This window comes from Pomacea canaliculata, linkage group LG4 (genome assembly GCF_003073045.1).
Source record: "Pomacea canaliculata isolate SZHN2017 linkage group LG4, ASM307304v1, whole genome shotgun sequence".
NCBI classification, from domain to species: Eukaryota; Metazoa; Mollusca; class Gastropoda; order Architaenioglossa; family Ampullariidae; genus Pomacea; species Pomacea canaliculata.
In genome coordinates, this window is record NC_037593.1 from 17,230,744 (window position 1) to 17,247,984 (window position 17,241).

At 38.1% G+C, this 17,241-nt stretch overlaps 1 protein-coding gene across 2 annotated transcripts; it reads left to right on the forward strand.

The window, feature by feature from the left end:
- Window positions 1–446: 446 nt before the first annotated feature.
- LOC112561961 (neuroglian-like) lies at window positions 447–15,865 on the forward strand. 2 transcript variants are annotated; one of them, XM_025234836.1, is made up of 14 exons: window positions 447–639; window positions 4,014–4,190; window positions 4,957–5,065; window positions 5,963–6,153; window positions 7,026–7,211; window positions 7,582–7,722; window positions 9,039–9,138; window positions 9,682–9,896; window positions 10,470–10,622; window positions 10,938–11,081; window positions 11,632–11,958; window positions 13,363–13,497; window positions 14,106–14,184; window positions 14,537–15,865. In XM_025234836.1, exons 2-14 carry the CDS (start codon window positions 4,103–4,105, stop codon window positions 14,739–14,741), a joined length of 2,073 nt encoding a protein of 690 aa, XP_025090621.1. In that variant the 5' UTR covers window positions 447–639; window positions 4,014–4,102; the 3' UTR covers window positions 14,742–15,865. The 2 variants fall into 2 exon arrangements, with proteins under 2 accessions (XP_025090621.1, XP_025090622.1); XM_025234837.1 differs by lacking the exon at window positions 447–639 and adding an exon at window positions 3,138–3,876.
- The last annotated feature ends 1,376 nt before the right edge of the window (window positions 15,866–17,241 follow it).

The following is a 17,241-nucleotide window of genomic DNA, read 5'->3' on the forward strand; positions in this document are numbered from 1 at the left end:
AACCCCCAACGCCTGGTCGATGCTTGTTTATATCTTGCATAGGTAAGCAATGTCTGTTAAAAAGATTTAAACAGGCCCATATAATGGTCAAACAAAGGAAGACCATCAAGAGAGTGTAAAACATGAGCCATGCAAGAAGGTGGATGGTGCAGAGGCTTGAAAAGTAGATCTGCATTTGATAAAAATTCCACCCGCCCTACAGATAAAAAAAATGCTTGATTCTGACATAGATAAAGATGACACACAAAAAATTATCGTTGGTATGAACGGTCCACTTAAAACAAAGCAATAATGAGGACTAACAAGTCCATAGCTGCACATTGCCACTGAGCCAGAGAAAAAAACTGTTTGAGCCGTCGCTTTAAATGCAGGGATCACTTTCTACACACAAAAACTCCCTTACAGCGTCACTCGAACCCCGCCTCACTGGGGTTATAACCCCAAAAGGAGGACGAAAGGGGTAAGCTGTGTCAGAAGACCCTTCAGGGTTTGCCGGGAACAATGAGGAGAGGGTGAAAGACAGTGGCTGCAGAGATAGAAAGTCTTGCCCAGAGTAACCGGGCCGTAATAGCTGCAGAAGTAGAAAGTTAAAGACTGGAATAAAAGAGCGAAAAAGAAGAGGAGTAATCCCGCCTAAAGGTAAGTCAGTCTAAGAATTCTACCTGTATGATGTAAAGGTATTCCCCCAAGCCTTTAGAATAATTTAGATTGTTGTGGGGAGAGGTCAAAGAAAACACTTTCAACAGGACCACTGTTTTTTGAAGACGGTGTCCATCTCTTCCTATCTAGCTTACCACCCCTAGCCCCTGTGGCGTCAGGTTAAAGTGAGTTCACTTGGAATCAGGTACACCTTCCTAAAAGTTAGGTTTTTGTTTGTTTGTTTGCTTGTTTGTTATTAAATGTTCGCTGCGCTTTGCTAGTATCAAAACGGGACGCCTTTGGGTTAAGACGCCACTTTAAAAGATATATAAAAATAATTTTGCATCTATATCAATACATGATACTCAATTGTCTCAGTCAAAACTGTCAGAACTACAAAGGAGCTTGACAAAAGTCAAGACTGACATTCTGTAACGAATTCTCCACCCTGATATATTTCTTTATACGTCAGGTATTCCGCGATCAGAATGAAGACTTAAGAAAAGCAAAATAACAAAAACTTTGAAAAGCAAAAAACTTTGACGAGTCCCTGCAAATGAAGATAAAGAAAAGTGGAGACTGTTGATCGTTAGTTGTCGCTAAGATAAACAATGGAGACTTTGACCTTCAGCTGAAGTCACAGAGATGGAGAGTGAAGACAGTTGATGTTAGACATCGGTCAGGACATCTGTAGAAGGTCCACTGTTTTATGAAGTGCACGAAGACGCCAACAACACAGCTTGTCCATCGGATGGTAGAACCAAATGTTATTCTTTCGTTGTTCATTAGTTTTCGACCGGTCTTCTTTTGGTGGCTTCACACAGACGTGTCCAACTGCCTCTCCATGACATCTATTTTTGTGAAAATGACGTCATCAAAATGACGCAAACAATGACGTATGACACTTCTGACATCATATTTTAAAAAGTGTGCTTTGTGTGGTTTGCATCATAGAAGGCGTCATAATTCAGTACAGAGAAGCCATTGTGCTCAAATTATTCTATTTTTACTTTTGTAAATACATGATGACTGAGCTAGCCATTATCTACACTGTCTGCCTGGTTAACAACTAACAGGTGTTATACTGCCCTTGAGCACTCCCTATCCCTCTAATGAGAGTGTAATTTGCACCCACACCCCATAATGGCTGCAAAAGTTCCATTTGAATCCATTTGTTAAGTCTAGACGTAATGAAAGGCTGCTTTAAAACCATGTTAATACCTCAATTGTTGTACTACTCTAATGGTTTTGTATAAAGTCAAAGGAATAGTGTTTTTCATCTGTACTTTATAAAAAAAAAACTTACCAAGAAAACACCTGGTTTTAATTACTGTAAATTTCATAAATTTTTTTCCACCAAGAACAAGAAAATTGCGTTTCTTTTGTTTTATACAGAATGGCTGTCAGCATGCGCGTTGGTATAAATTTCCTTCACGCGCTTTCGCAAACCGAAAATAAAACTTGACGAGTGCACGCAAGGTCAGGGGTCAGGGGTCAGGGTTTCTTGCGCTGGTAAGCGCGTTCACCAGCCGGCGCATGGGTGGAGTTAGGAAAATACAGTCGCCACCACGGCATAAAGGATAATTGTTATTCGGGGGTAAATCAAGGGCAAGCGTTTCGTCTCCATTTTTATAAAGCAACACCTGGAATACGCGAATGCTGGCTTATCCTTGGACCTTGGTGGTAAATATTTTCTGGGGTAAAGAAATTTCCGTGGGGTATGGACAACGCGTTGTAGCTTCAGAAAAGAAGTTTATAATTAATTTATTCATTTTTGCCTCTGGGTAACGACTTACCGTTGCTTATTAGTACTGCGCCTTCAGGTTGTGCCTGGTTTTGTCAATTCCCATGTTATTTTGAAAACCACTTTTTTTTGTTCTTAAACTTCCATATCTCCCGTAATTCTTCTAGATCAGACAAGGCCCGCGGGCCGGATCCGGCCGCCTCCTGTCTCTGACCGGCCCGCCCGCCAGTATATATACTATATATACAGTATTGGGTAAAACTGAGTTAACTATATTAGTCCGGCCCTCTAAAACCATCCGAATTTCTCATGCGGCCCCTTGGGAAAATTAATTGCCCACCCTGGTCTAGATGGTCACTTTCCAAGGTTTTTTCTCTCTCTCTCTCTTATTTATTATTTTTTGGATGCTAGTATATGCGTCCTACTTCCAACCTTTATGTCTGTCCACCTGACGTTAATTGGAGATCGTTAATTAATTGTGGGAGACTTCCAAGTATCAGTATAACTCCCCAAAACAATGGAGACTGGCTGGTTTCAAATACTTTGGAACTACTGTAAAACAGCACATCAGGTTTTTTAGAAGTTGTTCTAAAAACGTTTCTTACAATACAAATACAAATACAACTTTATTGATCCTCAGGGGCGATTCAAAATTTTTGCCTCTTTCTTCCATTGCATAAAATGCTGAAGCCATCTTAAAACAAAAGATCCTCCTTAAGCCACCTGACTCGTGAACCTATCATGAAGTGCACACAAAACAGAACCAGTCGTAGGGCGTGACTAACATCGTACAGCAACTGTATAGAAACTGTGGGACACAGAACAACAGAGGGATAACAAAGACAGTCTTTCATAGACCACCCAATCTTTAACTAATAAATCGACAGCGCCTTTCAGCTGCGAGGGCAGCAGGTTACCTACCGACCCGGACATTTTGTTGGAATCTGGCAAGTCCGGCTAGCCAGCCCTGAAATGCTTTGTGTGTGTGTGGGCGTGCGTGTGTGTGGGTGTGTTTTTTTTTGTTGTTGTTTTTTTTTTTTTTTTAGTATGAAGGTATTTCCTTTGTTGTAACTCATTTCCCCCTTCTAGAAATGCAGTTTCATACATTACAAGAACCTAACATGGAGATGCAGTTTGCATCCTTCATGTTTTGCAGTGAATTAATTACCATGTTCTGGACACTTAGGCGTGGATGTTGGAGACTGACAGCTGATTGCTACTGTTTGTGATGGGCTTTGCTAAAAATATTTAGGTGATTTGAGGGAATGAAGACAAATAAATATATTTAGGCAGTGCTCCTTCTAAGCATCACTGCAGTCGTTCTGACTCCCAAGACCTCAGCAAACTCAGAGTTGATTTATTCATCGACTCAGCCAGACAGCTGGTATATATGTCTACAATAAAGACAAGAGGATAAGACTCAGCCTTAGGGTGAGACGGTACGTTGTGATTCGCAGGGTCATGAACCACTGCTCTTTGCTGGACAGATGGACGTAAGCAGCAAAATATCTGATCATTTGAATTCTTCCATCTAATCTCTGTCATTTCACCCGCATCTACTAGAAGCTTATATTATTTTTTCTACTTTTGTGCAGTTTCTTGGCACGTGTGTATTCTGTTTTGTGTACAGATCAATGACTGATCAATCGGTGTCGCAGCAATAAGTGTCAGAAAGGAAGAAAAGACTAAAACCCTGATAATGAAACTGAAGGTCAGAGAATGGGAAGGATGGCCTGGAGAGCTTATCCTATACTTCAGCTCTTGTTTACTGTGCTGGGTACACTTGCACAGTCAAACACGGAAGAAAGTAAGTTGAATGTAGTTAATGTTTGATAAATTTACTCAGCTTACGTAGGTGCATAAGCAGACAAAGACAACGTGTACCTAAACTTAGTCTGTAACCGAATATTGTAACTTTCCTATGTTCACGGTACCACAAACAATTGAGAGGTCACACTAGACTGATGTCTTTTTACTATATCTATGTCTATATCTAGATTTTGCGTTATTACAGTGAAAGATAGACCCAAACAGTGGTATGTAAATCTGCACCACATTATGGTCCTTCCTATATATATATAGAATTATATAAGATATAGGATGAAAATAAAAATAGTGTGTGTTTATTGATACATTTTAACTTTTATAATAGATTTGTGCATATTTTACGACAGTAAGTGCTGTAGTATCTACATTTAAGACATACTTATTCATGATATACATAATTTTTCTTTGATATTTTGGGCTGTACGGTTCGTCTGCGAGTTTTCTTTCAAGTTGTCCCAGATAGCCCAAACAGCTCATGCTGGCATTGTTCATGAGTCATTGTAATGTCTAGTGTAATGTATTGTGTAATGCGCAGTGTGATGTATTGAGAAAAGTTTGACTAGCAAGTAATTATTGCTGCCTACACAGTTGTCATTGCCACGACAAGCGGGAGGGTTTGTGAGATTCGCATGTTTCTTCTACCAGAACACGCTAGAATAATCCGCTGCAGCCTATAAAAAATAAATAAATGCGATGGTTTCATTACATTTTAAAAGCCAGAGACTAGAATGCCTATTTGTCAACAGTACGAGTTCCACCATCAATCGTGTCGCCAACAGAACGACAGCAGCTAGTGTTCGTAGCTAATGAGAAGGTGGAAGTAAAGTGCATTGCCACTGGACAACCAGCTCCTTCGTGAGTATGAATGAATCATCTTTGACAATGTCATCGCCAAGCTCATTTTTGTACATTTTTCAATAATAAAACAAATATATCTTGTCAGTGACATTTTTATAGAAAAAAATGTGTTTAATCTCACTCACCCTTTTATAGTTTGTTTGTTTGTTTGTTAGTTTGTTTGTTCCTTTGTTTGTTTGTTGTTTGTTTGTTTACTTGTTTGTTTGTTCGTTTTTTGTGCCTCTAAGTTGCCGATTTGAGGCCTGTCGTGGCCTGCAAATGAAAACCTCTCCATGCCTATCAAGCAGCTGCCTAGCAAAAGTTATGAAAGTACCGGCAATGAAAAACAATTGATCACTACATTCCACGCCCTACACATCGTCAACCATTACGTTGCCAGACTCTGTGGTCACAAGGCCAGGACACTCTTGACCTCCCCATCTCGCTGTCTTTTGTGATGAAAAATGTACAGCAGCAGAACTATTGTTTTCTTTTGAAATTGATCTAAATTTAAAATAACAGATAAAGGGACATTTTGAAATTGATTACCTTTCTTTAAAAGTTACAAGATGACAAGACCAGACATGTTTCTTACCTATTACACTGTGTGACTGATTGTTAACATCATTGTTGTGGTGGTGTACAACACACACTGTCACTTGCAAGCAGCTTATTTTTCTTTCTCACGCCCCCTGTCTGGAATGATCTACTCCTTTCCTTTCTCTTTTAATTGTATCTATATGTTGGAAGCATATGTTGTGTCTTTTTTAAACCTGAATTCCTAGGTCAGCACACTTCTGCTTACTGTGCGTCCAGTGTGTGGATCTCCCACCCTTACAGACCTGCCATGAACAGTTTTTACTCATTAAGGTTTAGTTAAATAGGTTGTGCTTGTAACAATATTTTCCTTTGCAGATACAAGTGGTTGTTGAATGAACATAGCATACAAAGTAAAAGCATCAACTTCAGTGAATCAACAGGAGTTCTAACATTTCCTAGTATCACTGCCGAAGACGAAGGCTTGTTTGTGTGTCATGCCCAAAGCACCTTTTCTAATGGCGTGAAAGTCACTTCTGCTTCTGGAATACAAGAAATCCGAGTAGGCCGTAAGTACAACTAACTTAACAGATGTAGCAAATCATATGAGGTTCGTAAGGTTTGATGTGAGTGAGAGTGACTTTCCCTTCCTTAATATAAATAAACACAATCAAGACTGAGTACCTGTCCTAGTAGCGGGACGGTGTGGTATTTTTTAGAATTGTAAAGTTCTGTTTAAAAGATTTGTTTAGTGAAATGTGATCTATATTCTGTGAAACATTCTACCTAAACCAATGGGGGTTTTTTGACTGTATTTATATACAGGTTGGGCAAAATATTGGTCATGTACATCAGCTGTATGTAGACATTATATTACAGCAAAAAGAGTCAAATAAAGAATCTCTCATTAGATGAACATTTAATTAATTGAAAGGCATTTTATTGTGTCTAGTTTTTTGAAACCAAACATCAAATATTTCACAGAAAGTAAATAGAAAAACAAAATACAAAACTAATTACAGTCTACATCATGCAGTACCCAAAATTTTGTAATTTTCCTGAGTGCAAGGTCTACTACAAAACCAATAATGTTAGAATATAACATGTAAGGACAGACTTTTCAGTTTAACTAATGCTCCTCCCAGTTGAAAGATCTTCTGATCGGATTCGATGTGAATTACAAACAAAGGAATCTTGATGAACTTGACTTTATAAACAGTTTTTTCAACCAAATCTGTGAATCTTCTGCTTACATCTTGGTTTCCACATATTGTAACTGTCATATTTGTATCACCTATCTTTGATAAGTGTTGTTATTTGTAATTATCAACTGATGATTTTTTTCATCCCAGAAGACTATCAAAAGTGTTGACATTTAATGTTTCTTATAATACGTAATATTGTTGTTTATTTGCGTTAACGTTTGAAAGTGTTTATTCAGGTTTAGATGCATTTCCAACAAGAACAAATGAGAGCTTCATTAGTACTGAAGGAAACTATGTCATGATTCATTGTGACGAGAATCTTCCAAAATACTATGGACCCATCACTTTCAAGTGGTATACAGTTCATAATCAAAATAATATAGAGGTCTTTCCAGATGAAAGAAAATTCATTGACCAAGGAGGTAAAATATTATTTTTCACACACACACTCAGAGATTTTTTCTCTCTCATGTTTGTCTTTCAGTTTCAGTGACATCAACAGTAAGAACTTACTTTCTAGCTTTTCTTTGAAGATTAAAATATTTAAAATGTATTTTTGGACAAGCAACAAGTAATAAAAATATGGCTTTTTAATCAATAAGCAATTTGAGCTTAATAATATGCATGGGTGACCCTTTAAATACACAAGTGTTACCATTTACAAAAAAAAAATGTTCTCAACTACTGCTGTATACACTCGTAGTCAGTGCTATTGCTATATATGTAGTCATGTGAAATTGTAACCCCCAAAATGACTTACTATATATTTGAAGACAACTATTTATTTTCCAGGCAATCTGCACTTTTCATATGTACTCAAGTCAGATGAAAGAGCCGTAACCTCTCCATACAAGTGCGCTATGTCCAGTGTTAAGGCTCATACCATCCAAATGGGCAGTAATATAGCCCTGTTTGTCACAGGCACAGGACCTAGTAAGATAATGGCTTTTGTTTACTGTATTCATTATGATCTAATGTACGAACTACGAGCAAACCAAAGATGCCCAACTTAATTTGTTACTTTTTGCCTTGTCTTTTTTCTCTCTCTCTTTATCATCGAGCATCATTATAAGTCCCCTAGCCTTTGGCGCAAAGGATGATAATACTACCAGCATTCGCCAACTTACTCAATTTTCATCTTTTCTCTGGGATGTGCCGAGTGGAAGGCCAGTCTACTCTTTTTTACATCCTTTTACTTAACTCACTATCTGTCTGGTTGGAATTTTGCCAGCGATTTTGTTTTACCCACTTTCCATCGTCCTAGAGGTGTAAAAGTTTCACCAGTTACTTGATTCCGGTGACAATGCATTATTAAATCATTTTTAGCAGTATAAAAGTAAAAAATTCTATGAATTTTAATTTTGTATGAGAACGTACATGCTGAATGAGGGGAGATAACTAGAGTTTACTAGTCCTAGAACAGCAGTTACCTCAGCAGACGGCACACAAATCCAATTGAAGAGAAGGCAAAGAAAATGTAAGAAAAATGTGTTTTCTTCCCATTACTGTTTACATTTAATATTCATAATTTTCTATAGTTCATATTGAATTAAATGAGGAAATAAACTCACAAACTAAAATAAAAAATCGCTAACAAAATTCAAACAGACTAAATAAAGTTACAAATAAAGTAAGTAAAATATATTTTTAAAACAGACTTTTATTTGCAATGTACTAAAAAACTGTAAAATAATTTTTTTCAGTAGGTCGTGGGATTTGCTTTAATACCCATAACTTAAAAATACAAAGGTTTGAGGGGCACTCTTAGAAACATGAAATAAAACGTTACTATTTTCTAGAATATTTCCAAATATTTGTTAAGTGTCAGTTTAGCAAGAGAAACACTTGTTTCCTTTTTGTTTCCCATTTAAGCAGAAAATAGTAAGGAGAAGTCTCTTAAGCCTTGCGGTGCATTGGGCTAGTGGGGTTGGTTGGTGTGTTTTTCTGTGGGTTTTTCCTACTATTTTGATATCTTGATTTTTTTCTATTTTGGTTACCATTAGCAAACAAGCTCTCTCTCTCTCTGTATGTGCGTGTTCTCATTTTGAGGGTGATGCATTTATGCAATATCCAAGGTATACTTTTCTTAAAGTATTCATGCCCGAAGGAACACTGACATTTGTAATTAGATGCAAGATTTGACTTCAAAGCTACTTCATTTCTTCAATATAGCCAGACTTTTATTTCTGTGACACATCTTTCATCGTTAGAAGTTGCAAAAAAAGATTAATAAACAAGCATTTTTTCAGTTGCAAACTCGGCACCAAAACTTCAATTTAAAACCCCTGATTCATTCCTCACTGTTGAAGTTGGCAAGAACGCCCAACTTGAGTGTGTCTTCAGTGGATAGTAAGTTCTTGTTGGCTACATTTTTCTTCTCCATATAAATAATATGTTTAGAAAACAGTTTTATGCAGGTGTCGTCCTAATTATTTAGATGTTAAAAGAGACTACAGGTAGAAACGATATGGCCTATGTGGCTTAAGCCTATTCACACATTTAGACTTCAACACGCAAGCTAATAATGGTGTCCCAGACGAAAGACTAATAGAATTATTGTATGCATTATTACAATTTCATGCTGTTCGGGGGCTCTTAAACACTCTTTATATATTGTCTAAATCCCGGCAGATATTGATACTGGTTGGTATTTGAAAGGAATCGTTTTCCAGCTAGCTCCTATCTGTACCTTTTGTATATTGATTTATATGTACATTTACACACTGTGAGCATGCCATTTTCTGTTCTTAAATGTATGTCTCAGCCTTACTTTTATGAAGTATCTTTTACCAAATTATTTTGATAGGAATGATAATTTACAGAGATATGAAGAACGAGTAGACACCTAAGTCAAGTACATGCTATTTCAGCTTCTTTTTTTTCCCACTACAGTTATGCAAGCAACATCCCATCAGAGACTGTACCCAAAATCACGTGGTTTGACCAGAATGGACGAGCAATCACACAAGGAGGTCGCTATGATATTGTCTCAAATGGCCGAACTCTTACAATCATGAATGTGACAGAAGATGATGAAAAAACCTACAGATGCAGAGGAAGCAATGCACTGGGTGCTGCTGACGCAAGCCTCGCTCTCAACATCACATGTAAGCTGCGTAAAAAAAACATCAGATTTGTGTTAAGGTTCCCGTTTGCTAAAATATAATCCCTGTCAAAACTTTCTTGCCAATGCATTTTTCCCATTCACTCTTTTACCTGGCAGAGTTTCATCTCTTTCAAAAGTTGTAGTCCAAGCGATGCTCACTCGCGTGTCAGGAAGGCCTTAGTATATACAGAATGCGGCGCGCAGTTTTTTTTTTTTTTTATCCGATTGCTAGATGAGCAACTTCTACACCAGCCCCTCTATGGAGACAAAGGGGAAGGCGACTGAATCCCGAGGGCAATCAGAGCGTGTCCGAGACAGAGCCACGGACTGACCAGACGTACGGGTTCCATGCTACTGGGTGCACGAGAGAGATACCACCAGAGACAACAACACCCTTCGACAACAGGCTTAAGTCGTTAGAGTCCGCAGCTTCGGGGGCAGTAGCATCCTTCTTTCATGCGTGAATTCTTTGGTCGCGGGCAGACTCGTACCTGTAACCTCATCTGACCCCCTGTACATCTACATCCAGTTTAGAAGATGTGTCCTCATTTATTGTCCTTTCACTTATCTACAGCTCCTCCCATATGGGTACAACGTCTGGAGTCAACGACGGTTGTAGAAGGGAAAGATGCAGTGTTTCACTGCGTCACGAGGTCTGCAAAAGGTGAACAGAGTCCTAGTCAGCCAAATTGGTCCTTGAATACAGATCAGATGGGATCCACCTATGGTAAGGATTCTCTTAAGTAGCAGAATCGTAATTCAGATGATAGACAAAGTGAGGTTGGGATGATCTGGCTGCTTCTTTGGAGTGGTGTGTTGCATGCAGGCAAATTGTTGAACTATTAAGTCATTATAAATCATGATTTCGAATGAGCAAAACGGGAAGTAAGCTTAAATCATTTTGTTGGTAATTTAATTCACTAGTTTTTAAATACTTTTTTTCTCTGAAGCTTTAGAATATCAAGATTATGTCTTGTTTGGTAGCACTCTATTTCTTTGCAGTATTTATCATCTAAGTTTTTTTTTCACATTTTTGTTTCAGATCCCAACAAGTATCAGTTCAATGCCAACAAAACTACACTGACAGTCAAGTCTGTCAACAAGGATACAGACATCGCCTGTTTCCAGTGCACTGTGGCTAACAGTGTTGGTATGGTTAAAGATGATGGCTGTATCAATGTCATTAGTGAGTGTTTTTTTTTGAATTGTAAGTTTGTTCGTGCAAAGTAGTGATTCAAAGAGCCATGATGGTCAGTTTTCATTTCACAAGGAAATAAACACAACAGAAAACCTTCTCAGATATTTTTAGAAATTGAGTTTTTTTTAATTGCTGTGTCTCAATAATATCTAGCAGACGGGAAAGGAAATAGCATCTGTATCAGTCCAAATTTACCAATCAATTATAGGAAACCTTTTTTCTTCAATGCTAGACCATAAATTGGCTGGTCATGTCTGGTAAATTGAAACCCCTTTTAGAGAAGACACCTTGCATAAAGTCTTGTTGCATGTTTCACGCGTTACTTTTACATTCCAAAGCCCATTCCGGTTAAGGGGTAGCATAGTTTGTACAATAGCTGAAGTTTTATAACAAGACGAGAGGGAATTGGGAATTAAAGTATTTCGTTCTTACAGTTATGTTTCTGAAGTGGCTTTGTCAAGCTCATAGTCTCCTGCCTTCTTCTTTTTGCTTTAAATCTTCTGGTTTGTATCAGTTTTGTTATGTTTGTCTTTATCAGAGGCGACTGAGATCAGAGTGAGGCCAGCAGCTGAACAGAAGGTCATGAAGGGAGATGTGGTCGACCTGACTGTAGTGGCCTCCACAGACCCACTGTATGCTCCTAATTTGACTTACTCCTGGATCTTCAAAAATGTGACTTACACTGGTGACAAGGCTCCACCATACGTTACCTATGACTTCGTCAACAAACTAGCCTACATCAATACCTCTACACTTACTGATGAGGAGTTCAAGCACATTGCTGGTCTTTATCGCAGGGTTATCTCCCATCCAGTGGAAGCTATACATGTTGATGTCACTGTCCAGATACAGTTTGGGCCTCGAGGTAGATAGAACCATTAGAAATGGGTCTCACTCCTTTAAAAGTTGTGTTCTTAAGTTACTTAATTATTAACTTTCAGCTAAGACATCTCCGACTATATGTTTACACTTTTGTGTCCAAAATAACGACAAACTAATTTTTAGCACGAATATTGTTGTAATACTGTTTCGTTATCTATAAATAATATGACTGTTCACATGTCATTAATGAGATCATAAATCGTTATTATGTTTTTTTCCAAAAAATTATCAAAACTTTTGTTACCAAAATAATGAACCCAAGCTCTTAACACTATAAGCCAGCAAACCTTTTGGGTGAGGGGACTCATTTTTACACCCAATAGGTAAATTAAAATACAAACTGCACTTCTTGATAGACTTTGGTGCTCTGAAATATTTCTACCCATAACTTCTATTTGTAAATGTTTTGTGTACTTTTTAACTGTGTTTAAGACTACACAATTCGCTGTGACAGCCCTTAGAGGTTTCCATATGTTTCTCTACTCACTTGTAAATCTTAAGAGGTTGGCTGACGCCACATTGCAAAGCACTGTACAGAAAACCTTTAATTTTGTGCCGAAGCTTAATCCCCTTTGAAGAAGCTCATCTTCAGTTTTGGTTTGCCCTCTGACGGTACTCTTCAATGACCAACAACAGCTATGATAGCTAGTTTAGTAGGACAGTGCTTCCACAGTGCTTACATTATGGTAGAGAGGATTGATGGAATGGGGAGAAAACCAGAATACCCAGAGAAGGCCCCCGACGGCCATATACAGTGTGTGTCTTGAGGACCTGTCATTGCGAGTGACCTAACCACTGCCCTATCAGGTGCCCTTGGTATGACAGCAACAACTAAAACAATAAACTTATGGAAGGTTCATCTAGAAAGCTGCGGCTTATATGCTGCTTGTGGCTTTATTTTATAAACACGATACTTCTTTAAAAGCTGTAGACCTGTAACAGCTTACTGTCGAGGTCCTAATCGAAGTTTCATGATGTTATTTTGGGTTCTGGATTAAATTTGTGACAGATTAAGAACTCAATTAGACTGTCATATATTAAATAAATTTCAAGGGAAGTAGATCTTCTTTTCATACAGTAGTTCCTTACCTTGAACGAACAACAGTTTGTTGAGTCAAAAAACAATTATTTTTTTCCAGTACAGCATGACCAAAGGACACATTTAAAGTTTAACGCTTCGGCAATTTGTCCAGTTAAGAATGGCCATTGGCCATCAGTAAAGGTTTTGCGTCGGTTTGAAACTTAAATTTATATTATGAGTGGTATGATTTACAGCATGTGTCAGTGACAGCACTGAAAGTTTTTTCTTTTTCTTTTTCTTTTTTTTTTCTTTTTGCTTTAGCATTATCAACCTTTCATTGATTAAGTGAAATTTTTGTTTCAAAAGAGCCAGTAGTTGCTGCGCCTTCTTTCAACTACTGGATCGTCGGTCTTTTTATTGGTATCAGCCTCATCATTATTGTCATCTTCCTCATCATCTGTGTCATATGTCGCAGATATATGCAGGAGGGAACGTACCCTGGTATGTAGCATAACCTTCTGGGTATTAATGCTAATAATCAACTGTTAACATCGTTAGAGTTTCCTTATTACGAGAATGCTTTTTTCAGGAAGTCACTTCTATAGGCTCTCACTCATAGGTGTCCTCTCTAATCGTTCCTTTCTAGAATAGCTAGGGTAATTCATTACACACGATTTGCAACAAAACAAGACACTAGAAAACAGTTTATGATGCACAGCGGTCAGTGCTGCATTTATGCAAAAAGATATGAGGCAAGAATTGGACAGACCCATATTTACTGGGTTGAGAGTTCTGGGAGGGTTCCATGAGATTGATTCGATGAGTACACCATCAGCAAGTGTATGCTATCATTGTGATAACAGAGTTAATAAGTTTGGGTTTCACAGGGAAATTCCTTCTTTTACTGCCATCAACATTTGAGAGATAAAGCAACTCTCTCCCCACACCCACAAACTCTGATGTGTTGTTCTTGAACGACTAACCCATCACAGTATCCACGTAAAGGTTAAAAAGAAAGCATGCTGGTTAAAGATAATAATTCTTTAAATCTTCGGATAATTTAATTTTGTCTTTCGGCGTTAGACCATTCTTTATGTTTATACTTTCAGTCGACGAGAAGGAGACAGCTGCTGGGCTTGACCCAGAGAAAGAACTGAAGGACAGTGGTTTCCATGAGCTGTCTAGAGCGTACGTTCCTCTTCTTTCGTCACACTAATTCTTTGATAAAAAATTTTCTGTTTTCATGCATTTTTTTCTAAATGATAAAAAGTGACCCAAATATGACACCACATAATTCTGAAATTACAATCATATTCTGCTACCTTCTTTTATTTCTAATTTTGCTTATATTTGAGAACGAAAGAATACTTTTTCATCTGAAAGTACTTTTTTCTGATGTGACGATTTTCGTGTAGTGTGTAAAATGTTGAAGACTTTTTTACTGCCCTTTGCACAGTGCTTGGCTCAGCATCAGCTGAAAAATTTTTTATTTACGTATGTTTGGTATGTTACCATGGAAACCTCTTTTGACTTCTTACAGTGACTACAACGATTTAGATGTGAAGAAAACACCTGTTAACTTTGATTTTGATGACATACCTCTCGGAGAGGGCGATGATGAGAGCTTCTCTGAGTATGGCGAGGAGCAGACCAGATTTAACGAGGACGGATCTTTTATTGGTGTCTACTCTCAAGACACGAAGAAACCTCCAGGACAGCCTAATCCCCCAGAGTCGAAAGTGTGAGCCATCATCCAGAAGAAAGGAGTAAACAAATGTTTTGGGAAGTGTGTTGACGGTGCAAAGAATGTCATTTGGTGGCTAAAGACTTGCTATTGGTGAAATAAGTGAAGTACGATGTGATTAAAAACTTTTTTATATGTCAACAAACATGTACATACACTAATCGCAAACTTGCTTCATGCATGTGCGCTGAGTTAGTAGTTAACAGTGAAAGGCTACAAAACACAGAGTTTGTGATCCTTCTACAGTAGTTGTGTTCCTTTTGCATTTTTTTATTTATATATATTTATCTAGAAATTTTGTTGATCTTGTACAAGTGTTTCTTGAAGCCATCATTACGACCCTCGTTCTGTTAGCTTGTTGTAGAAACAAACTGATCCATTATCATTCCATGTAACTGGTCAGATAAAAGATTTTTCCAAGTTTTAAATGTTTTTCTTTTGTTCTCTTGGTCCTTTTACAGCCGAGAAGATTTATATTTTACCCATATGGGAGAGATCAGGTATGTCTACCCGGCTTATTTATGCCCTCCGTGTATGTTTATTTTTTGTGTGTTCTTTATGATTTCTACCTGTACACGTGCGAAAGGTGGAAGCCTTGGTAGGCAATATTTGCTATCTCTGCTAAGTTTCTTTCAAGTTCAGTTGCTTAGAGACTCCTACATGATTTGTAAAAATTGGAGTGAAAAGCTCTGCACAATATTAACACATTTGTCAGTTGAGAAAAAGGTCAGTACCTGCACAAGAACTCTTGCTGTTTTATCCAGAAGTTGGCACGAAGATAAAATTTTAAAACTTTTGATTATCAGATATTAGCGAGAAGAAAGGTTTCTTACTTTGGTAGGTAAAAAATCTCATCCCAGGACTGTAACGTACTTCTGCATTTTTCTGTTTAAGCTCTGCTTGCATAGCTTCTTGCTTATCACTAGTTTGTTAGCCTACTAGACTTGTTTTTTTAGCAATTGAATATTTTGGCTCACCTTATTTGCTTCGTAATATACAAACAATTTTGCAATTTTTTTACATTATATTGAGGTTACTTGTTGATGGTTTTTTCTTGAAGCATTGTATCAAAGACAGGTAGACATGCTATCTTCCTGCACTGATTATTTTTTGCAATAAATTTCTTCTTTAGAGAACAAATTGCATTTTTTATCGTGAATGTATATCTCTTGTCTCTTTGAAGTGCGAAATTTTTTCCTATCATGAATATTTTCTGTTTATTTCGAGAGTGAAGTACTTTTTCTACTGTAAATATCTCTTGCGGGTATAACAATGATTTCTTTGTTCACAGTGAGTATTTTCTGCTTATGTAAGCAATGTAGTATCTTTTTATTACAAGTATCTGCAATGAAACTGTCGTATAATGTGATCAGTTGTGAGCCGACAGATAGCGGCTGACAAGCAATAAAGAAGAGAGTGTGCCGGTGGTATTTAGGTGCTCAACCATGCGTTACATGGTTGTACCTGGGGTCCCACGTGACCTGCTTTACTCATCCCGAACACAAGCCTAGGGATCGGTTTCCTCTGCTGCACCGACGACGATAACGAAGTTGTCAACGATATATTTCCTCTGTGACCCTGGATTAAGTTGGTTGTGTGCTGCTGGTCGTGTCGCCTCCAGAGGTGAGTACACTCGAGCTCTTTGTTTTCCCACGCACTTGAGTGGACAAATCCCAAGCAAGCTTGGGCTGCCACACCTGCATACTATACATCATTTTGCAAGTCTGTGTGACAGATGTGTTGAATGTTGTTGGCTTGTTCAGAACGATTTCTGTGAGGTTATTGGATTTATCTGGCGAAGGGCAGTTTCTCCGAGTGTGGATTACCATTCTTTCTGGTCTGAACTGCAGCTGTACACCTACTCACGGTGAGAAATTTTAATTCTTTACTATGATGTTTGGTCTTCAGTAAAACAAGCAGAGACCTGTCGCATATTAAACTGAATATATGTTCGAACTTTGTTTACATTTCCCTACGAGCAGATTGAGTTGTTTAAGCTTGGGCTGAGGACTTTAAATGTCAAACTATAGTTGTTACAGTACAAATGGATGAAGAGTCGATTAGATGTTGATTGCGTGTTTGAAGTATTATTCATTACCGTCCACAAAATTGTGGGTGTCATCTGCAGACTACAATATTTTGATAGGGGCAAGCGGATAGCCGAGTGTGAGGAGTACTAGCGTCACTGGATAACGGTAGCCCGCCTGTGTTCGATACCCATTGTGGGGCACCGGACTTTCTCCAGTCGACCAGCTGTCGGAGGGATGTCCCTTCGCCTTACTGGCTAGAGGGTGACAAATCTCCATTTCTTTTCGGCTTTTTCGTTGACCTGTAACCCTTTGTGTCCACTGCTTGATCTGTGAATCTGCTACTCCACTTGCTATGTTCTTGATTATTTTTCTATGCCTACTTTCATTTTATGGACCTCATCAAAAATTTGACACGCGGTCTCAACTGCCACATCTACCATCTTGCCGTTTTTTGGAACTATGTGTCAGCAG

Coding starts and splice junctions, on each gene's coding strand:
- LOC112561961 (XM_025234836.1), top strand. CDS start 4,103: ATGGGAAGGATGGCCTGGAGAGCTTATCCTATACTTCAGCTCTTGTTT. Junction 7,723..9,038: donor TGTCACAGGCACAGGACCTA/GTAAGATAATGG, acceptor GCATTTTTTCAG/TTGCAAACTCGGCACCAAAA. Junction 9,139..9,681: donor GAGTGTGTCTTCAGTGGATA/GTAAGTTCTTGT, acceptor TTCCCACTACAG/TTATGCAAGCAACATCCCAT.